The sequence below is a fragment of the Myzus persicae genome, unplaced genomic scaffold, assembly GCF_001856785.1.
Source record: "Myzus persicae strain clone G006 unplaced genomic scaffold, MPER_G0061.0, whole genome shotgun sequence".
Classification (NCBI taxonomy): Eukaryota; Metazoa; Arthropoda; class Insecta; order Hemiptera; family Aphididae; genus Myzus; species Myzus persicae.
In genome coordinates this window covers 220,207-244,916 of record NW_019103651.1, presented here as the reverse complement: position 1 = coordinate 244,916, position 24,710 = coordinate 220,207, and the positions used below count along the sequence as shown (strand labels likewise).

General features: G+C 26.6%; 1 protein-coding gene across 3 annotated transcripts; it reads right to left on the bottom strand.

Moving 5' to 3' along the window:
• Nucleotides 1–1,423: 1,423 nt before the first annotated feature.
• Nucleotides 1,424–23,319, bottom strand: LOC111034976 (neogenin). Of its 3 annotated transcripts, none has more exons than XM_022316439.1 (28): nucleotides 22,865–22,955; nucleotides 21,503–21,665; nucleotides 18,391–18,542; nucleotides 18,170–18,331; nucleotides 17,965–18,084; nucleotides 16,453–16,606; nucleotides 14,985–15,127; nucleotides 12,900–13,059; nucleotides 12,572–12,687; nucleotides 11,604–11,835; nucleotides 11,269–11,542; nucleotides 10,989–11,198; nucleotides 10,756–10,920; nucleotides 10,149–10,278; nucleotides 9,933–10,091; nucleotides 9,649–9,869; nucleotides 9,418–9,576; nucleotides 8,950–9,112; nucleotides 8,700–8,894; nucleotides 8,582–8,617; nucleotides 8,357–8,498; nucleotides 6,389–6,651; nucleotides 5,739–5,855; nucleotides 5,536–5,634; nucleotides 5,367–5,466; nucleotides 4,513–4,625; nucleotides 4,268–4,443; nucleotides 1,424–3,188 (listed from the first exon to the last, which is right to left on the bottom strand). In XM_022316439.1, exons 1-28 carry the CDS (start codon nucleotides 22,953–22,955, stop codon nucleotides 3,090–3,092), a joined length of 4,314 nt encoding a protein of 1,437 aa, XP_022172131.1. In that variant the 3' UTR covers nucleotides 1,424–3,089. The 3 variants fall into 3 exon arrangements, with proteins under 3 accessions (XP_022172131.1, XP_022172132.1, XP_022172133.1); XM_022316440.1 differs by having other exon boundaries at nucleotides 1,425–3,188; nucleotides 11,604–11,769; nucleotides 22,865–23,319; XM_022316441.1 differs by lacking the exon at nucleotides 5,739–5,855 and having other exon boundaries at nucleotides 1,425–3,188; nucleotides 22,865–23,319.
• Nucleotides 23,320–24,710: the final 1,391 nt, after the last annotated feature.

Below are 24,710 nucleotides of genomic sequence, written 5' to 3'. Positions count from 1 at the left end.
TGGCGGCTGGTACGAGGAAAGCAGCTTCAACGCTCGGCGGGCTGATGCCCAACGTTGGTGGACCAATCTGTGACCAGATCGAGAGACCCCTGGGGCACCCCATATAAGCTAGTCATTGGCAAATTAAAGAGGCACCAGCCTCTACCAGGCCTGGATTCTGCCGACACGTTAAAAAAACATAAGGCACTTCCCAGACCCTCTTCTTCTCAACCAAAATTTTGATTTAAAACAAAAACTAAATCTCTAAAAATGAAGGAATTGAGATTGCAGACCGATGCAAACTGGCTACAAACAAATGGTAAAAATAAAATATTCAAAATTCAAAATTAGTCTGGCTAGGGAAATGGGCCTACCTACTTCTCTCGTGGAACGGAGTATACATAAGATACAAATTATAAATAAAAAACCATTATACTATAAATGTAGTGCAAATGTAAATAAATTAAATAATTTTTTTGAAATATCGATTATAACTTAAGTATAATTTCATTAGGAGGTTGTTGTGTTACAGCCTGTATATAAATACATATATTATGACTAAAATAAACATTAAATATAAAATTGAAAATGTGTGTAAACTGTAAGTATAAATAAATATAATTTTGGTTGTCTTTGATTAGTTTTTTTTACAAAACACTTAAATAAACAAAACGACGATGGCTCATAAAAAAGTTTATTAAAAATAATGTACATGTTTGAAGTAGGTATACAAATACAAGTTTAGATCAAAAGGAGGAACTACAATTTGTCATTATTTATGTAAAAATAAAGCACTAAATAAGACAAGAAAAAAAGACATTTGATTAAGAGATCTTTAACATAAGATTAATAGTTATTACATATTAAATTAGTACCAAGTGTTATACAAAATTGTATAAACATTAAAAAGTTGTACAGGCATGTGATGTTTTGATTGAAATAGATCACTAAAGCTAAAAGTCTATCTACTTAAGGATAACAGTACATTTTAATAGTTTGTGTACAGAAAGTTCCGAAAAATAAATTTAGTTATTGAAATAATTAAGGCACTTCCAAATTTTAAATTTGATAGATGGCCAATAAAATTAATAAAATAATGCGTAAACTATAGAAAAGGTTAATAAATTATGGGACAAGTTAAGTTATTACAAAAAACATCTTATCATCATAAAATATTTGAGATAAATGAAATATAAAAATCAAATATTGTTTTGTGTTAACTTTAAACAAATGAAAAAATATAAAAATATAAAATAAATTAAACAGTAAATTATAAAAATAAATTATGCATATCATATCATAAAGCAAATATCACTGGTACATATATTAAATACCTTATTCTTTTTTAAATTATTATTTTATTAAAATCTGATTATAATATCAAAGTTTAAAAAAACAAACATTAAATATATATTTTTAATTGTCAAACAGAATATCATTCATGAATAAATATAATATACAATGATTTAGTAAATCATTTTACGTTAAAATTAAAATTAGTTGTTAAGACATGTTAAATGAATGATATTTGTAATTTTAGTTAGTTATTTACAAAAATGTAGAGAATTTTAATTTACATATATCTTACATAATATACAAAAAAATAATTGATGCATTATTGCGATGGTTGCATTTTGATGGCAGTATAATATTAAAAACTAAAAGAGATAAAAAGAAAACTATCTTTATGATAATACAAGTCGTAACTGGAAAATGTATAATACTAATTACATCATATAAAAATTATACATATTAAATTAGATAAAATAATGGCTAGTAAACTGTGTTAAGAATATTTTAATATACATCCAATTCAAATCTTAAAGTATACATTTACAGAACAATGTTTTGTAATATAATACATAAAAATATTCTCTGAGACAGTTGTTATACCACCTGTTGACTAGTATACAGTTTTTATGATTTTGATTTAACTGCCAAAGGCAAAGTACAATTTATATTAATTTAAAAAATCAACTATACTATTAATTAATGCATTGAGACATTTAGTACATATCAACTTGATAAAATGCAGTGTTGTTAAAATAGAGCACAAATAGAAAAACAATTTTAATCTCAAAATAAAATTTGATCATAACATCACTGAAGCATTATTTATATTACATTTTCACTATCAAAAGAGATTTAATACATTTTATTTAAGATTTGTTACATGCTATAAAAAAATGAATGACTGTTGGTAAACAATATTATAAACTTAATTATTATTAATCACAATTTGTATGCAATGTATGAGGGCATATAATTTTAGTCCTTATTAATAAATACTTTGTACTTTTGAAAAAAAATTATAATCAAAATTATGCTTGGTCATTTACATACATTTAATTGAATGAATAGATAATAACATAAATGTATTGCTAATAAACCTAACCTAATCAACAGCCGCTTATAACCGATTTAACAAGTACTGCATAATAATGATTTAAAATTTCATTTTACATAAATAACACACATTTGGTCTGCATATAATGATAAAATATAAAATGACCAATACAAAATAGATGACATAATTTTATTTGTGATGAAGAATATCAAATGTTTAAAAAAAAAATATTTTTTTTTTAAGAATGTTATGTCATGTATGTGGGAAATATGCGTATACGATGGGAAATGTTAAATTAGATTCAACAAATTTGTGCAATATAAATAATAATTTATATTGCAAAACTGATTTTTAATATTTCATGAAATACCTATTAATTGCATGTGACATAATTTATTACACATGATATCCAGAACTAACTTGAAAGATTATATAAACTACATAAATCATAAATGGGAACATATGAAGTTATTGCTAATTTACCAAAATCACTTTTTTCAAATATCACAAAAGAAACAGGACAAATTCATACAAATCCCTTTTTTTTGTACAAACAACAGTCTAAATAAATTTAAAATATACACATAACCCTACAAATGTAATCTGGTGGTTTAAAATAGTCATTCTGAACATCAGAGATCAGTCTTTATGATATACTGCATTTAATACTTAAAAGTTAAAATTAAATCTAATTAATATGTTTGTTTTAAAATGTTATTTCTTTTAAAGTTAACAGAAATAAATAAAAACAAAAATATTGTGCCTAACATTGGAATTCGGATGCAGTAATTGCACTCAGATCTTTCATTAGACCTTCCAAGTTTGCCATCTCTTGATTGAGTTCTTCAGTGCTATAGGAAGTCTGTAAACAAAATGTTTTGTTTTAGTACACTTATTAGTTAAAATTAAAGGGAACATTGAACTTTGATTTTTAATACATAAATAGTAAAATAAAAAAAAAAGCTCGAGAAAATTGGTCATATTCATAATTGTATTCAATGAAAATTTGAAAATCCAAGTCCAATGCGAGTCTATAAGAAGTTGTGTGCAAAAAAACAATGTTTTTAATTAATTTACAAGGCATAAGAGCAATTTATATAACTGTATGATGTTAGATGAACAAGGGTTTTTTATTTACAAACATCATATTGATGGTTTTGAAAATGAAAAAATATACATATAAACAATGGTAACTAAACATGAAATGAAGTTACTATTAAAACCTATAATTCAATTACTCACAATACACTCAATTTCATTTCAGAAAAAAAACTCCCTTGGCTCACCAGATCCACCGAATTGTTGACTAAATAGCCTAGTTGTTTGAGAACAAAACCTAACCTGCCTTGGAATTTTCTTAGTTGTATCACAAGCTTTGGACCGGGTATGGCATACAAGCTTAATCTTTAAACCATTAAAGTTATTTCCGGCTCCACTTTACATGTTGTCCAAATCATATCTACAAAAACGCTCATTCCTCATTCACCAAGGAGACCCCCTCTAGTCACCCCTTCCTGTATTAATAAATTAAAAAACTTTTCTCCCCAAAGTCAGAGGGTTTCCATATTGGCGGGCCTCCTTCAGCGAGTCATGTCATGTTGCTTATCATATATAAATATAACAAATTGTAAATACACAATTGTCTTGAAATAAAAAAATTAAAACTCAATATTTAATACTATATATGGAGGGACATAACCATTAGACAGTAGAAATATAGTAAACTACACTATAAATATTATGATTCATTAATTAGTTCAGGATAACAATATTAATAATACTAACTATTTACCATATAATTACAAGAATTCAACAACTAGGTTAATCAATAAAGTAAAGCCGTGACAGTAACTTAAATCAGTATGTTATTCCAACTTAAAATTACAAGAATTTATTTTATTTAACTATTCCAATACAATAATTAAAAGAATTTGTCATTACTTGTATTTTACTAAGAGATTCTACTTCAGTTATGGTATCTCTTTGATTTGAACCAGTTAATGGCGACTTCCACGTTTTAGGACCACCAGACACAGATGTACTGGATGGTGAATTATTAATAGCTGAGTAAATATTTTTTTTGTATGGACTAGATGACCCTTGTGGCCTCACTGTTACTATAGATACATATATATATTAGTTAAATATCAATTATTAAAAATAACACGAAAATTATGTTTAGATACCAATGTGCTTTTGTTGAGGAGTAGATGGAGCTGACTGAGGTGGAGGTGCAGGAACACTGAAACTTTTCAATGGATGACCTTGTTGTCTTTTTTCACTTGAATTTAGTAATCCTCTAAAAAATAAAAAATAAATAAATGATAAATGTGTACTTGGGAGGCTACTAAAATAAAAAAGTTCTTCAAAACCTAAACTAATTTTTTTTTACTTTGACTATATTAAATTTGAATAATTTGGTTTTTTCTTTTATTATTATATGTGATGTCTTAAGGCACAAAAGTTTAGCACATTTTGAAACTAACTACTATTTATAGTTAAATTAAAAAATATTATATTTTATACTTATATTATAAAGGTAATCAAACTATATATTAGACATCATATTAATAGTAATATCATTGATTTTAGAATAATATACAGATAAGTCATCTTATTGTAAATATTGGAAGCGGTTAAATTAAATTAGTAGCTTCCAATATTAAGAATAGAATAGATTATCAATTATCTGTATACTATAAAAGTCAATGGTAATTTAATTTTTGTCTACATATTACGTTAACATAGGAATGTTATAAGTGACTTAACAGTAATTTATATTTAATAACGTTTTAGGGTTTAAGTGAAAAATGAACAAACTTTTTAAATATTTGATCACAACTGTTATTACTTATCAGTTACCATATTCACCATCAGTTTAATTAAGCATTGTTTCGACAATATTTGATATAATAACCATACTTGTAAGTTATTTATGAAAAGTTATTGTTAAAGATGAAAAACAAACAATTATTAGTTAATGACATAAATGGTTTCCATATTCATGACTGTAAATTAAAGTAATAATGAAAAGACGCACGTGTGCTGTTGTTGCAGATTTGTAGCTGATGATACTGGTATGGAATCAAATTTATCTGGAACAGTAGTAGCTTGGACAATATAATTATTTTCAGGAGCTCCTATTAAAAATAAATAAATATTATTATAATAAATAATTTGTTTAAAAAATGATTTATGAATGTTTTTACCTGCTGTTAAATCTACAGTTACATGAGCTCTAGCAGTGGTTGCATATTGAGATTTTGGATGAGGTGAACGGGATTCTTGATTAGGTAATGTTGCCATAGCTATAAAAATTGTTTTAAATTATTTTCAAATATTTCTCACCAAGTAATAAATTTAATTTATTGATAATTTAAAAATATCAAATTATTAAACAATTTGAACTTACGATCATTGTAAATAGAATCAAATGAATCAACAGGTAAAACAACAGGTTTGGGTATAAAGCGTTTTTTTAATGTGGAGACTTTTTCATCCGACAATAAAGGTTTCATAATTGTATTACCTTATTATATATAAAATATAAATGAATAAAACTTAACATGCAAATGATACATAAATAAAGCAATATAACTGAACAAATAAAAATAAATTTAATTAAAATATTATATTTTAATTTCACTACATTACTTCTTTACAAGCAATTTTATTTCTGAAGTCATAAATACTTGAGTTTTCAAAAATTAAATAGTTAAGAACAAACAAGTAATGACCGACTAGTTAGATTAGCAGAATTTTTATTTATTTATTATGGTTTGAACTGTAGACACTTACAATTATTATTTATTTACATCCAATAAACAAATATTTTAAGCCCATTAATATTTATTTATTTGAATGTTAAATCTAAATAGTATATAAAAATAAAAATCTATTTTATTTTAATTATATTTTTAAGTTTAAAAAATGTTTGAATCAGTTTCAATTTGAAAATTGAATTTAGTCAAAAAAATTGAGTTTGATACACCCCAAACTTCCTAATGCAGTATAATAGACAAACCAGTTTATTTTAAATAAACATTAAAAAGTTATACATACCAACATAAGACGATACGTAGTTACTTTTTTCTAAAGAATTGGTTGCCTGTGGTACATGATGTATGGTAACACGGGTATCAGGACCATCATAAGTGTTTGAACTTCCTTGACCACATCCAGAACTAGTATCTAATGAACCTTGAGAGGATTTTTCCATCGATTTTAATTCCATTTGATCGTGGTGAATCCACAAATCTGGCGGTTTAATGCTTGGGGACTGAGCTACCCCCTTTGAATTATAACCAGTTGATCCTTTTATATACCTATAGTGAAAATCAAATGTTATCTGTTATTAATTAATAACTGACATTAACTTTTTCTAAATTAACACACTAATCATGGTAAAGGTATCAATGTTAAATAAAATAAAAATAGTAATATGTATTTTGTGTAAGAGTCGTAAACCAACCAAAATTGAATAATTATGACAATAATATAATTTTATTTAGAATTAAAAATATTATAATACAACTCTCCTATATTTTTGTTTTTGTTTTTCATTTGACACTAGATACCACATATGATTTTACATGTCTTTGCTTTGATACATTTAATGTTTTACAATAACGCAAGAATAGCATAGGTATTCAGTTTTATAGTGTGAAATAAGCCCAATGTTGTTACCATGTTATATTAAAATTGTTAGATGAGCCACTGTGGTATCATTAGTATTATTATCGAAATAAAATTTGCCCCCAAAATCATTGGAAATGTATTATTTAGTGCAGTACTATGCAATGAGTAAATACATTTAATGTTAATTTAAGTTTTTAAGGACAATTAACTAGCAAAACAAAAGTATAATGATTTTATGGAACTATTAAATTACCAGTTATATACAAACTAAAAAAAAATTGTATTTTTAAAATATTTTGACAGTTTTAAATACAGGTTATTTTATAAGATATTTTAGAAAATACTATCAGAAATCTGTGGTTTAATCCATTTAAATATATGATTTAAGTATTAGTTAGCTACAATTATTTTTAGAAGATTGCTAAAATGAACAATAATGGTTTGTTGTTTAAAACGAGTGGTATGTTATATCCAATTGAAATATTTCAAATGTAAAAATATAAATGATATTGTGATTTTTTTATTTTTTTTTCATTTATAAAAATATTACATAGTTTGTGATTTAAAATGTGAAGCTTGTTGTCTAATAATATCAGGAGTATAATCGTATATAAATTATATAGCTTTAATAACCCTTAAATTACTTTTAATTTCAAAACCTGACTTAAAAATAATTTTTACTATATAAAAGAATTATGAGTGGATTATCCAAGTATATTGAATTTTGTATTATTTAATCTAAAAATATTTTTTTAAATGAAACATAAAATGTATTGTAGTTAATTAAAACCGATATTTAATTAAATATAGGGTAAACTTTATTTTGTATATGATCTCCATAACATCTAGGAAATTAACATCTTAGGAAATAGTGTTAGTTTGTTGATTATCTTAAGTGTAGTTGAAAAATATTTAGCATCAATTGAGTCATTTCGCATTGTGGCCTATGCCATCATACAGTTAAGAGAACTTAACATTGGAATTTGTTGCTTCTGCCTTATAAGTGTGTAGCATACCAAATTTACGCTCATCAGATCAGGTGGAGCTTTGTTAATTTAAAATTAATCTTCTTATTATGAAACTTGATGGTAAGAACATAGCAAGTTTTGGATAAAGCTTATATAGCATAAATTACAAATTCTCATAACTCACTTAAAAACCGAGTTATAGTAAAAAAAACTCACATGCAAACACAGATAATGTTCTTACCATCAAATTTCATAAGAGGTCAATTCAATACATGGAGATCATATACAAAATAAAGTTTACCATTATGGTAATTACATTGTTTTGGGTGAACAAACAATCTTATAAATGCTATAAAACGGTTAATATTAATTACAATTACATTTTCATATATATTTAAAGAACTAATTACAAAAAAAAAATTACCCTTTTTTACTTCGATTTCTTAATGGTTTATTTTGTTTACAACACAATAAAGCAATTCCAATTCCAATACATGATATAAGTAACAAACAACATGCAATCAGTATGTATAAAATGGTTGTGTTGTTTATACCACTTTTTCCATCTGTGCAATTGAGATTAAACAAAAATAAAATTGTATAAATAATAAAGGAGAATATAAATTTATTTAAAAAAAAATGTTTATACCTTTTAGAGATGTTCCATCATTGTAAGTACTGCCACCTAAAAATATTTTAAAAATAAATATTAACAAGTAAACTTGACCATGCAGAGTACAGAATATTCAAACTACTTTAGTAGGTACCTGGCAATGTTTTGATACTAATAGTAGTACTAAATGGACCATAACCAATAGAATTTTTAGCTTGAATTTTGAAAAAATAATTTGTACTAGGTGTCAGTCCTTTGATCGAGTAAGACATAAGTTCTCCTTCCACTATTTCAGTAATCCACTCATTGTCTGAACTTGTATCATCAGTTGTATACAAAATCATATATGCTATATCACAAAATGATTTAATAGTCATTGCAATTTTTTGTTTTAAGTTACTTACCAATAATTTGTCCATTTGAAAATTTTGGTGGTTGCCAATTTAATGTAATAGATTGAGGCTTATCATCATTTTTAACAGCAGTTAAATCTCTTGGGGGTGATGCTGGTTTTGCTTCTTGAGTATTATTCATAACGAGTAAACTCCATGCGCTTTCAAATTGGCCCTAGTCATACAAATTATTTTATTTTAAATAAATGTAGAAGTGTATTCATTGTTTTGTGTATGTAGACTGATCTCAGTTGCAACTTCTCCCACCACCACCATCTCTAACAACATCATTGTTACCTCCACCTTAATACCACACAACCTTTGACAAAAGGTACAGAGCAGATGTGACAATGTTCCAAAAGATGTTGCAAGGTATGCATTGCTGGCAGGATCGTGCACTTACGAAATAAGTTTTAGTCGACACACCCTCGATAATCTCTCTTGTAAACGTATACCAACAACTGAATATTAAAAACTTACCTTTATCAATTTTACAGTAAACTCATACTGAGTATTAGGTTTTAGTTCATTAATAATGCAAGAAAGTTCAGTGGTGTTTACATAATTGTAACGAGCTTTATTAGTTGAATAGGACGATTTGTATCGTACAACATAAAGACGTACGTCTTCAACATTCGACTGCAATTAAAATTAATATTAAAATATGATTAACTGGTCTGTTTTTAAAAAATATATATATTAGTGTATTACATCAAAATCATCTAAAAGAGAATTATCAGTCCATGATACTTCTATGGCGTTAGGGGATATAACGTTAGTTTTTAAACCAATTGGTGGTAATATTGGATTTGATGATTCCTCCAATGTGTTTACAATAGTAGGTTCTTTTATAGTTGTTACTAGGTATGCTAATGGTCCAAAACCCATATCATTAACTGCAGCTAAACTCAGTACATATTCAGCATTTTGCTCTAAAAATGATGATACATATAAAATAATTTTTAATAAAAATAATTGTATAAATTAATATTTACCTAAATTTTTAATTTCATATTGCCGTATTTTTGGATTTAATTTTTCCTTATATACATCAGGAACACCTTTTCCCCAAGCTAATGTATACTCTCTCACAATAATACTTTTATCCTTTGGCGGAGACCAGGTTACCAATAGTGAATTTGAAAAAGATCGAACTATTTTAAAATAAAACAATTAGGAAAATAAATAAAAATTATAAAATTAAAACTAACCTTTGAAATTAGTCGGTGCATCAGGGACAGTATCTTCCCGAAGATTTTTATCAAATGTTAAAACTGTAAACCACTCTGAAGGTGGACTACTACCAACAGTGTTTAAAGTCCATAAACGAACTTGATAAGTCTGAAATGATTAATAAAATATATTTAATGTAAATTAGTTTAAAGAACAACAAACATAAATAAATATCAAAAGTATAGAATAAAATGATATAAAGATAAGATGACAATGAAATGTTTATATTTTAGATATTTTTTTTTACAAGATTTAAACATTGGTTTTTATTCATTTTACATATGAATTAATTTTAAATAAATACAAGTTCCCCTACATTACAAACACATACATTTTTAGTATTTAATTATACATATTATGTATAGAATATTGTATATACTCAACTTTTTAAGTTATAATTACTAATAATCATGAACTAAAAATGATTCCTTAAATGATTTTTTGAGTAAACTATGTTACTAGCCATAGATTTTATTTAAAGTTTGTGATTATAAATTCATAAAAATGTATGCTATGTTCTTACATGAGAAATATAAGAGAAAAATACTAAAAGAACAAAAGTAATTTAAAAAACATTTTACTCACTGAACTTTTGTCTAAACCGGAAATTTGATATTCTAAATTATCACCAGCTGTCGTGATGGTGTCACCAGATGATTTTCTATCCGGTTTCTTGTATCGAATTTTATAACCTGTTATAACTCCATTTTGGCTGGATTTTGGTGGATGTTCCCATCTAATGTTAATCTCCTAAATTTAAAAAAAAATATACATTTACAACAATCAATTATTTTATTTAAGAATATTTTATTGCATACCGTTGAAGAGATTGCTTCAACAACAATATTTTGTGGCGGTTGAGATGGAGCTGAAGGTTTTGTTAAAACAACCACTTCTAGAGAATTCATCCCGGGACCATTTTGATTGTATGCTACTACCCAAATTTTATACTTGGTATATGGATTTAAGTCACTTATTTCATGGTCTGTATGTTTTGTTATGATAAATTGTTCTTCAGAAGTTGAATCCTAGTAAATTTAAAAAAAATCATAAATACAGATTTTTTATTTAGTTAATTATTATTTATTTGTCACCTACCTTCATATAAAATAATTTGTACTCTTTCAAATTCTCACTGCCGTGTTCTGGTCTAGACCAAGAGACAACTATTGATGTAGGTGTAACTGCTCTAGCAGTTACATTGAAGGGTTGTCCAGGTAAATTAATTTCTGCCTTGGTCATTACTTTCAAACGTGGCGAACTTTCGCCTATACCATATTTATTTTGTGCTATAACTCTAAAGAGATAATGCTTATCGGGTATTAATTCGCTAATAGTTATATCAGTTTGTGTTGTGTTTGTCATACGTTCTCTGCAACATTTACGTTAAACCGATTAAAAATAATTATAAAAATAGTTATACAAATATTTACCTGTCTGATCCTTCTTGTTGATAAAATATTGTATAAGTTAATATCTCGCCATTAGGTTTAAGTGGATTAATCCAAGTTAAAGTGGCTAACCTAGATGATACAAGACTGGCTTCTAATGCTCTCGGGGCTGATGGCAGATTGTTTTTTAAATCCTTGGGTTTTTCAGCTGCAGAGAATGAGTTGACGAAATCAATACTAATATTTGTAGAACTGTTTGAACTAGGTAAATTGTCTGTTTACAAAAGCAAAAACATAACAAAACGCAAAACAAAAATAAATAAATGACTACAAAACAAAACAAAGCAAAAGTAATAAATAATCATATAAATAAATAATAAAGTGAATGATCTTAAAAAAATTATAAACAGTTATCTTAAGTTTATTTTAGTTTTTACATTATTATTATTCAAGAACAATTAAGTTTTTGTTTAGATTTTTTTATTTAAATAAAATCTAAACATTGGTAACAATTATTATAAACATTTTAACTACTATAAATAATCTAGAAAATCTGTCCAGCCATTAATAGTCATATTACACTGATGAGATTAATTTTTTTATGTCAACTGCCAACTTCAGAATGTGTAACTCATATAAAAAAAGAAATATAATATACGCAAAACAAAAAATAATAATAATAAGTTGAAACACAAAACCATGGTTTCATATACCATTATATATTTATATAATATATCTGTTGGTTTTATTTAGCAATTAAGTATTGTTGTAGTTAGTATTATATAAATATATTGTTAAGTAAATAAAGCACCGCAAGTATAATCTATTATATTCGGTAGTTAACTATAATATAAACAAATTATTCAAAAAATTAAAAACATTGATATCTACTATTTCATTACACACATTAAAGTTATTTAGTATTTGGTATATAAAATCAATAAGTCTCTAATTCATTAAATCCAAGCATTACTGATATATAAAAAAAAATAGAAAAACAATCAAATTACCTGCATGAAAAACGTTTAAAAATGCTGATGATTGAATATTTCCAGCAGGGTTTGATGCCAAACACTGGAACATGCCAGAATCCATAGTCATCAAGCCAGATATTTTTAAATTAGTCCTGTAAAACATATGTATCAACAATTAATTTAATGTAAATTATTTTTAATGATATATAAACATTTACTATTTTTTCTTTTATTCCATCATGAAATAATAATAATAATGTATTGTACACAGAATTTTAATTTATTTTCATTGCATACCCTGCTGATATTTATTACAATTCAACTAAGGTAATGTTTCTATTGTTAAAAACATATAATTACTCACCCACTAACAAACTGCAAGTATTCATCTTGTTTAATTCTATCACCATTTTTTAGCCAAATGACTCGTGGTGGAGGTTTACCGGCTACTTCGCACTCCAATGTAATATCTTCTTTTTCAAGAACCATTGTATCTTTAGGTTTGCGAATAAATTGTGGTTTAACTATAATTAAAAATAATTGTATATATTAATTGAGCATTCAATAAAATTATTAGATACAATTTAATGAAACTAAATAATATTAAGTAGAGTATTCTACTATTGTTAAGTTATATATAATGTACACAAGTCCAGAACTGTAAATATTGCAATATGTACCTTTGGTACATTACACAGATATTAAATACAAAATAATCTGTACAATATACATGTTATACAATTTTTTATGTGAGAGAAGAATCCTAGTATGCGGTTGACAACATACAATTATTTTGTAAATACTAAATTTATTGTGTTCTATTATATTTAAATTATCACAAAGCTTAATTAAACACAGTTTCTTGTATCTGAACTAGGATAATAGTATAATATAATATAATGTACATTGTATACTTGTACATATATACATAATACAAGTATACATTTTATTACTTTGATGTTAATACAATATTTAATGTGATTGTAAAAATGCAGAATACTAAAAATACTGTAAACACAATATAGCACAATAAAGTCAAAATCAATAAATAAATAATGGGTTATAATTTTCAATATGCAAATAAGTTCTAAAACTAGGCAAGAGTATAATTCCAGATTTTATATGTAAGTCATAAGCAAAGTTTGAATGTGGAAGCCTGTAAGCATTCATCACTTTTTTGTCCAATTATTCCAATTAAAAGCTATATCAACTATAAATTTGATTCATACTATGTAGGATTAATAATCACAATTTTATTTTGCTTAATTAGCAATAGCATTTTTGCTAAATACTTAAAAGCTCAATTTACAATTTTCTATTACTTACATTTTTTATTTTATTAATATAGTTTTTATTCATAATATGGTATATCTACATAGAACTTGAACAATTTGAATGGTTAATGTTTATTTCCATATTATGTTCGAGGGAAAGAGTCAAATTCATTTTATCTTTATTATAGAATTATTATCAGATAATAAACTATAGATAGATTTAAAGAAGATTTATAGAAGGAACACTTTACACATATTTAAAATATTCAGTTATTGTGCATTATTGTGTTCCATAATGTCAGGGGTGTATTTTTCACTTAGATGAAATTTAGATTATTGTTTGATTGAGCTCTAGGAATATATTTTTACATAGGTTAATTTAGTTCATTACATATAGACGACACAGCAATAATAAAACAAAAAAAAAATTCAAGAATCCTAAATAAATTATGGCTGGATTATTACAATCAAGCTGAATTCCATCAAAAGACAAAACATGATTTTTACTCTAAAAAAATGCACAAATCCAACCTTAATTCAAATGAACAACTAAGAAACCAAATGGGACAGTAGGGATAACACAATAAAATATCTAGGATTAAACCTAGATGAAAATGTGTCTTCTTAAAAGCCAAAGGACCAGATAACTAAAACACTGACTTCCTAAAATTGAATAGTGCCTGTCACAACTATAATTACTATAAAAACGTATATTTCTTATAAAAAAAACAATACTTTTTAAGTGTAACGGTTCTTATCTAAAAATAAAACTTGCAGATTTGTAATGTTGTAAAAATACTAAGTGTTAAATTGAATTAAAGAATAAATAAAAAAAAGTGTAGAACGCCTTACATCCCTGCTGAGTCCAACTGTTTCTCTGTTAGTTGGCAGTAAATACTTAAAAATTTTAAAATATAAGTATTTAATATAGATTTATAGAAGTCAAATATTCAAAAGTAAAAGTTCCAAATAACTGTTTTCAAATTATGTTGGAAACATTCAAATTTTTACATTGTATAAAATGAGTTAGAAATCGGAAATTTAACAAGCTCGTAGAGCTTTTTTGATGCTTTACATATCAGAACTCTAGTTTAAAGCAATAATATCTAGTTAACATCTTAATTGATTAAATGTTTTTCAGATTATTCAGCATTACCAAACATATTATTACTTACCATGGACTTCTAATGTAGCAGAAGCATCAGCAGAATCTTCATGGTTCTCTGCACGACAAATATAATTGCCATCGTCATTTTTATTCACTTGTGTTATTTGCAAGCCACCAGTACCAATTATGCTGAACCGGGTATCTAGATGTCTATAATTATAATTTAAAAATGATTAATTTTTTAAAAATATTTCTATTCATAAATTTATCATAATAAATAAATAATTTTTAAATTGAAAGTAACACTTTAAATGTTCAGTTTTTTTAAGTTTTGAATTATATTACTAATTAATTTAAAATTAGGAACTGTAATCATTATTTTATTTTTTGCAGTATAACATTTAATTAATAATTCCAACAAAAACACTTTGTCTAACTCCAAATAAAAAATTGCTAAGTAAAAAAAAAATAGCCATTTTCGAAACATCAGCATTATAAAGATGTGATATCATTAATAAATAAGATTATTTAAGTAATTAAGAGTATTTGAAACGATTTATTATGCTTGGGGGATAGAAAAAGCAATATATTGTTTGAAAATGATTTGTTTTATCATCTATTTTGCTTACAGACACATGAAGAATCATCCGTTTCTTATTTATACATTTTTATTTTTAGTTGTATGTAAAAGCTTTGTTTTCTGCTAGTTGCTACTACAGTCTTAAGTGCACTTTGTCAAGACTTAAGAGGACGTAACACTAGTATTTGTTGTCTCCGTCTTACTTGTGCGTAATATAGCAAAATTACGCTCGGCAAACACTTATAGCTCCTTTAGTTTAAAAATTAGAGTAAATCGACCTATTACAAAACTTGATAGTTAGAACATTATCTGTGTTTGTATGTTAGTTTTTTGCGATAATTCAATTTTTAAGTGAGTTATGACCATTTTTTAATTTACCGTTTATCACATCATATAACTTGCTAAAAAATTGAATTATTGCAAAAAACCAACGTACAAACACAGATGATGTTCTTACCATCAAGTTTCATAATAAGTCGATTCACTCTAATTTTTAAACTAAAGGAGCTACAAGTGTTCTGCCGAGCGTAATTTTGCTATATTACGCATTGGTGAGACGGAGACAACAAATACTAGTGTTACGTTCTCTTAATACATTTCAAAAATGTAATCCATTACTATACAATTGATAAAAACATATAGGAAAATAAAAATAAAAATAAATGTGGTCACTTACGGTATATTTATTATATTATATTATTTAACATTATTTTAAACCTGGTCGACACATTAAAAAAAGTAATTTTACAAATTCATAGGTACTTATAAGAAGTTAACTTCATTGATTTTGTGACAGAAATTAATCTATTTCAATTTGGTAAAACAATTTTCAGAATTAATTTTATAAGTACATGAACCAATTTAAAGTGTATAGCAGAACAGTTTTCAAGCTCAAAAAATAAGGAATCCTGTAGTCTATAGAATATAAAAAATGTATCGATATACTTATACTTACGCCACATCAATTAGAGTACCACCTTTTAACCAAGAAATTTGTGGTCGTGGATTTCCGACAGCTGCACAATCTAGAGTTACAATTGATCCTTCTAAAGCTATTGTGGAATGAGGTTTAGCAACAAATTCTGGAGCTTTTAATCTTTTAATTGCATCTACACAAATTATAAATACAATTAAAATTACAGTTTAAGTTATTTTCAATTCTGAGCAGAGTGAATGATTCGTTTTTAATTGTTGTACCATTGTACAATTTTTCTAAAAGAAATAAAATATCCATTTTTTAATATTTTAGTTGTATTATTCTTGTAGAACTCGCAACATACTTTACTTTTTAGCGCTTTTAAAATTTTAAACACATTTTCAGCTTTGATATTTAGTTCTTATCTGCAACTAACTATATGGTCTTTAGTAGATTAACTATTGAAGATAGAGGTCTGAAACTCTTCATTGGACTTTTTCTAGCCAATTTAATTGTAACAAGACCCTAACTAACCAAATTCGTTTTACGGCATCAGAGATCTGTTGCTGAATAAAATTCCAGCTAAAATTTACTACTTTTCAACGGTTAATTTTATATTTAATTTAAAAGCCATTTTTAATGAGTCATCAACTAACTTTCTAGTAGTTTAGGATAAGATTTTTAGAGCTGTGTTCACAAATGTTTTTCTGAATTCAAATCATTTTATATCTCAGGCATGATATCAAATCTATTTCATTGATATCTTATATAAAAGCTAACTTAATTACCCTATACCCATTTTTACTGAGTTACATTTGTAATATTTTCCTATTTACCAGTAAATCTTGATTTTTTTAAAATTCAGATTTGTTCATTCTAATAATCATACTTACTTGATTTAAAACCAAAAAAGTTAAAATGTTCTGATCATCGACTTTGTAGGTTTCTGACAGAAAATTAATTTAAGAATCCTTTTGTTAAATTTCACAATTTAACAGCTTTTTGATCAAGTGAACATTTTTCTTACACATTTATAGTATAAAAACATCAATTGATGGTCATTTATTTGTAACCAAGATTATCAAACAATTATTTCAATAATTAAATTAAAATGTCATCAAGTTCCTGCCTGATTATTTCAAAAAATTACTATTTTGTCCTCATAAACGTACCAACTAGATCCTATTTGATACCAGAAACCTCCACAAAGTTGAACATCAGAGTATTTTTATAACTGAAAGTAACTTTATGTGCAAAAATAAAAACACAACATTTTAAAATCAATACATCCATCGCTCAGAATCTAATACAAGCATTTGTTAGAATTTTGATATTATTATTAAAATAATTTTTCTTCGCTCATAATTGTTTATCAACATATAAGCACATTACGTTACAATTAATCATTAAATTCAAATTAAACTTCATTAATGTGCTTACTTAATGACAAGATACACTCAACACATACTGTACACCAGAGCGGTTAAATACTTTACCCTCTTAATTCTTTATATAAATGTAGAAATTAAATAGATATTTTTTTTAAATAACCTTCATTTTCAACAATTGTCAACACTCCAGGATCACTTAATCTATGCCTATCCAATCCAGTAACATTACATCTATAGGCACCATTGTCTTCTTTATGGACATCATCAATTTCTAATGCGCCTATATAATATAAAAATTAATATAGTTATATTGTGATATTAAATACTTATCATAATTATAAATGCTATGAAATGAATTATCTTACCTGATGGGAATATTGTCATCCGAGCGTCTATTACTAATGGTGAATGGTCTTTAAACCAAGTTATTTTTGGTAAAGGTTGGGAATTAATGACACAAGAGAAATGTGCTGTTTGTCCAGGAAGAAGTCTTAGATCTGTTGGTTGTTTTTCAAATGGCGATAGACCTGTTGTAATTATTTTTAATAGATAAATGAACATAAAAACTTCATCAAGTAAGACTTACGTGCAAGAGTCACAGTTGCTATACGGCTAACAGCAGAACCAATATTATCAACAAATGCTACACATTGATAAGCTTCTAAACCTTCAGAAATATCTTTTTCGTCGTTATTGAAAACATTTTTAATAAGCAGAGACCCATTTTTCAAAATAGATCTGAAACAGTACAATACGAAGCTAAAATATAAGACCCAAAATTTTTGGTGAAGAAAAAATACAATTTTTAAATTTAATTTAAATCCTAAACTGTGTATTCATTGAACACTATTTTTTTGTTTCCATAGTCAAACATTTTTTTGGGGGAGGGAGTGGAATAGAATATTTTAATTAATTATAATTAAATATCCTGCACAGCATACATGACAACACATAGTACATAGTATACATAGCATACATAGTATATACAATTCTATTTGAGAAAGGTCTATATACATTTCTGAGAAGATAGCAATGTGATTGTAATGTTGGTTAAATTGCTTAAAATTTAAAAATTAATAGCAACAATTTAACCGAAGTTTCTCATTAAATGTTTTTCTTAGTCTTAACAACAACTGTTCTGAAATTGTATGGTATTGTATTGTATTGTATTGTATAGTATTGTATTCACTATAGGAATAATAAAAAAGACAATTGCATGCTAGTTCATATTTTTCCTCTACAAGGAAAATCTATGAATCATAAATATGTTTTTAATAATAAATAACCATGACAACAAACTGACCGTACAAATTATGGATTTCCAGATTAGAAAAAAAAAATTGTATTCATACCAAAAACATTTATGTTAAGCCGAAAGTCAAAAATGAAAGTGCCAAATTATGACAATCTGTCATTGAATGTCTCTAGCGATGTTTTTAAAACCAGCGGTAAAGTAGTGTATTGTATAATTTGTGATCAGTCGGTACCTGATACAAAACAATTTAAAGTATACCTAACACCAAGAAAAATGTCTTTACTTAAATATGCGCCAACTACATCTTGTAACGTTGAATAGAGCTTCAGTCAATACAAAGTCATACTATGATCCAATCGCTGAACATTAATTTTCAAAAATTAAAAAAAATAGTGTTTTATTATTTAGTATTTTTCTGTTTTGTTCAGTTTTTTTTTTTTTGCTATTTTTAATGCTTGTAGTGCATGTTATAGCACACATATTTTAAGATATTTTAGTCAGGTTATAATTCAGTATTTTTTTAGTGCTATAAGATCCAAACCTTGATTATAAATTATAAATGAATTATTTATTGCGTTATTTCACACATTCTCTAATGTTTATTTTTTAATTTAAAGTAGATACTTACAGTTAAAATGTATTCTTTTCTTTAGATTTTAATCCTTAGTCATAATTTCAATATTTAATGAGCATTAAGAAATTACTAATTAGTAAAGTCTGGATTTATATTCATTTACATACTTATAATCAATGTATGCAGTTCAATGGGAGTAAGAAATTTGGACGATTTGAGTAACAGATAATGCATGAAAAAAGTTTATTTTACAAACAAATGGCATATTTTATTTTTAAATACACCTTATCTTTAAGCATTAAAAAAAAAGCCCAATCTCAAACACTCTACAGTATCTCAATTCATTAAAGACAGTTTAAAAATATTAAGGCCTGCAGGGGAAACTGCAGGAACAAAAACCTATGGTTGTTTTTACAGGATGCAGCACCATATATGGTCGAAATAGGAGATTCTAATTCTAAGTTATTCTACCCAAACATCATATAGGTAACACGTGTAGCACATTTGTATATGTTAACAGAGTGGCAGAAAAAGTGAGAGAATTATTCCTTAATGTAAACAAATTGATTAACAATGTTAAGAAATCTATTTTAAAGTCATTTTATCGTATTCCACTACATAAAGAGATACGACCTGGTTTGCAATTGCCACCAGAACCAGTTATTACAAGATGGGATACATGGATAGAAGCAGTTCAATTTGATGCAAATAACTTTGTAGCTATTATTAAAAATGTAATAAAAAACTAGACAATGATTTGTCAGCAAGTGTTAAGAGTTTTAAGAAAATCTTTAATTTGCTTACAGTAAAAATGATTTAGCATTTATAAAAATTAAATTTTCTGCACTCATTCGGTCAATTACAAGATACTATTAGAAGATACTAAATTGACTTTAGTACAATCACTAGAAATAAAGAAAAATATAATTTCAGAACTTTCAAACATAAAAACTAAAATATCTCAGTTGTATCACAAAAATAAAGAATTTAATCCTTGCTCTATGGCCAACGTAAAGTATGGACCACTTACATCAGAAGATGTGGAAGGATTGTTTGTTTTTTATAAACATATACAAAGTGATAGAAGGACAAATATGACGCCTGAACGCCTGGAAAAATATATTATTGTTAACACTTTTTATAAAAAGTAAATAGTAAAAATTATAAATTGTGTCTATTTATCAAAACATTTTTATTGATAACTAAATTTATGATTTAACTTGTTTATTTGTTATTTATAAAATGTCTTTATTTTTGTACTTTTTTTATCATACTTAAATATTTACCCAAGAAATAGTGCAAGAGGATTAAATTTGTTTTTATTATTATTCCTAACTGAAGTTAGGGTAAAGTCAAGTAAATTTTTTAATATTTATTGTTCTTTAATTAACTTTTAAAGTTGATGTCAGTAATCAAAATCTAATTTTGTTGCATTATTATTTATGGCAGAAATTAAAATATGCATGTATTTTAGATGAGAGCATATTTTTGCATATTATTAAAAATAAATAAGAGCATATCAAGTACATATTTGAAAGTTTTTAGATGCATAAATGCATACTACTTTAAGTATTTTAGTTAGAAAGTTAAAATCCGAACCATAATATGATAAAAAAAAATTTATTTGAAAAAAAACAAAATTTTGAATCAAGATAGAAACTTACCTACCTATAACTTACAGAAATAGTAAAGTATTGCTAGAAACACATTTGAGGAACGATTTGTAGTTATAATGAAATTTGTAGTTACATAACAACTTTAAGGTTATAAACAAATAAAAATAATCAATAGGTATTAAAGAAAAAGAGATCAAATTATAAATTTATTGGTATTATAAACTAAAATATATTACTATTCTTCAAAATTTACCTTCTCGTATCTCCGATAAAATCAAAGTATTGCCCATCAGGAATCCTCCATCTAATTTGAGGCAATGTAGCAACACTATCAAAATTTGCTTCACAATCCAATCGTATGGTTTTACCAGCAATTGTTACAATGTCACTAGGTTCAGTTATAAACCTTACACTACCTATTGTTAACACAATTTACATGCAAAATTAGTAATATTTTAGGCAGATAACATAACATAATATTAATAACAACATATTTTAATAATATTGTAATTAAAAGGTGCTTAATAAATATTTAAATAATTATATTTGTTACTAGGTCTCCAATTTAAAAATATAACAATGTTTTCAATCATACCATTTGATTAATACAAGAATTTGAAATTGAACATTCATTTTTAATTGTTAGTTGTTATAACTTTGTTATTTTTTTTTTTAATAAAGGTTCTTAACCAACCTATGAAAAAACACTTTTTTAAAATATTATCTCACTAATTTCATATTATTTATTTTAAAACCTATACAGGTTGCTTAATCTATTTTATTTTTCTGAGAACATTTATTATTGCAGTTATCTATCTTAGAATTGACTGTTAAAATTAAAAAAAAAAAAACAATTATTATTATCATTAAAATTCATTTATCATCATATTATAATATTAATAATTTACAAAGATGATAAAATAGTAGGTAGGAAATAATTGATTAATTGAAATTATTAGGTAAGCATTAGTATTATAACCTGCTTATATTTCTTTTCACGTAGGTTAACCTGTTTATTGACTATCTTGTAATTAACCGTTAGAATTTAAAAAAAAATAAACAATTACTGGTGGAGTCATTATCATTAAAATTTTGGTTACATTTAAAATATTATAATATTAACAATGTACTAAGATTATCAAATAATCAGTAGGTAGTTACTAATTAATTAATTTGAAATTATTAAGTACCAAAGTACTGTACAATGACTTTATTATTTCTTTTTACATAGGTTAAGCTGTTTATTTCCAATATCACTTATTATTAGCATTAAAGTCTCGAATTTCATGTAATATATTTTTTGTGTAAGATTCATTGGAACTAATGAACATTATGTAGTAGTAAAAGTATAATTGTCATAACTTGTTATAAGATTATGTATTTGTGATGTTGGAATTAACCAATTGGCGTTAAAGATGAGATTACAGTTATATTACTAGGAGTACAAAGAGTCGACAAATTCAATCAATTGAACTGTTGTCGGTATTATCATCATATTCAAGTCAGAGTGAAAACATTGCGTTGTAAAGTATGTGGTAGTTTAGAAGATATATAAAGCCTTTGATGTGTCCAGAAGACAACCGATGTACGACTGTGTCATTGGTTTAGTACTCACTTTGTACCGGTGCGATCAGCAGAAAAAGCCGCAGCATCAGACAGTAACCGGACAACAGAAGTTTTAGGCAGACGCCACCGCTCGGGCGCATGTTGCGATGTTGTAACGACAGGACTAGAGACAATGGTCAGAGTACTGCTATCGTGGACGCTTATCCGTCAGTTGAAGTTACAGGTTTCGCGACATGAGTGCCGACTCCGCGAGTGGACGCGCTCGATGGGTCGGGCACCCGTCTCGCCGATCGTGTAGACTACTTGAAAACGCTGTCGTCGTCGAATTCGTTCGTTTAAATGGTCATACACTCAAACCGCTAAAAAATTTTCCCACGGACCGTCGTCGTGAGTTTGTGCGTTTCTGGTCGGATTTGATAATAATAACAAACAATGACTACGATTTCGCGGTGGTGGTAGTCGACGCGATCGTACTGGACGGCGGCGGCGATCGGTCGTAAACACGAGACTCCGGTCGTGATTGGCCGACACTGCCGGTGGTGCGCCCCGCGGCGGTGAGATAACGGTGGTGGCGTCGGCGGCGGCGACGGCGCCACCTGGTCGGACGACGGACTGTCACAACCTCTATGAGCACACGACACACCGCCCGCGCCGCACCCCGACTGAGACATTACTAATAAACCGTCCTCTACGTCGTCGTCAAGCGACGACCAGTTCTTCACTGGTTCTTGGCGTTTTTGCATTACTCGCAGTAGCACTGAACTTTTCAGTTTCTTGTTGTTTTTCATAACTGAGTTGACTTGATTACTGCGTTGCCAGTCTTATTATCTCAACTAACTAAGGGTTTTTCATTTTTATGAACGCATCCTAATGTATTTAAATATTACGAACTTAGGTACAACTTGCTGTAAGAGGCGAGTAGGTATATTAATAATTTAATAAAAATTAATTAAATTATTTAAATAGGTACCTATCTTGAAAATATAATATAAATTCACGCATTAACTTTATTCATTGAATGTATTATTATGCATTTGTACTTTGTAGAGCAATATTGTTTTTGCTATATTATTATGATAACCGATTTGTATGTATCGAATATAATGTTATTTTTAATCTACGTCATAATGAATTACAGCCCACATAGAGCCGACGACGATGACCACGAGTCACCGACGATCATACGTCTCGTCAAACTCAAAGACAGAATGTAAAGACAACATAGTACACTAAACGTGTATATTATTTATAAATGGGTAAATGTTTTCTCTCGTAATGTCAGTCTCTATGAAATATTTATAATTTTTATACTTCGTCAGTTAGCGTTCCGTGATTTTCTGTTAGGAAATATAATATTTTTTATAATATTTTTAACTTATAAAAATATTTTTATCAAATATCCAAAAGAGATTATTTTATTATTTTCGTAAGTTACATTATTTAGTTATCATTTCCTAAGACATTACATATTTAGGCATTTCATTAAAAATTGTTGCTTATTCATAATAAAAAAATAAAGTCTCGTATTTTCGTATTTTTCATCTGACGACCCTACCCATTGGACATTATTTAAAATAAGTTTGATTGAGAGTTTGATTATAAAAGGAGACAATTCATAAACATTGACAGACTCATTATTATTCGGTAGGATACTTTTAAAAAAATGTAACACCCAAAATTGAAAACGCTGTAATAAATTTAAAAAATATTACAATAATATTATTTTTTTTTATCCAAAATTTGTTTTCTTTTATGAATTACTCAAAATAGATTCAAAATATTTGAAAAATGTTATCATGAACCTATAGAAATAGAAAATGATAAAATAAAAGTTTTGTGATAACTTCGAGTATCTATGGTTGTTTGTTTTTTTAATTACCTGACCCCACAGATAT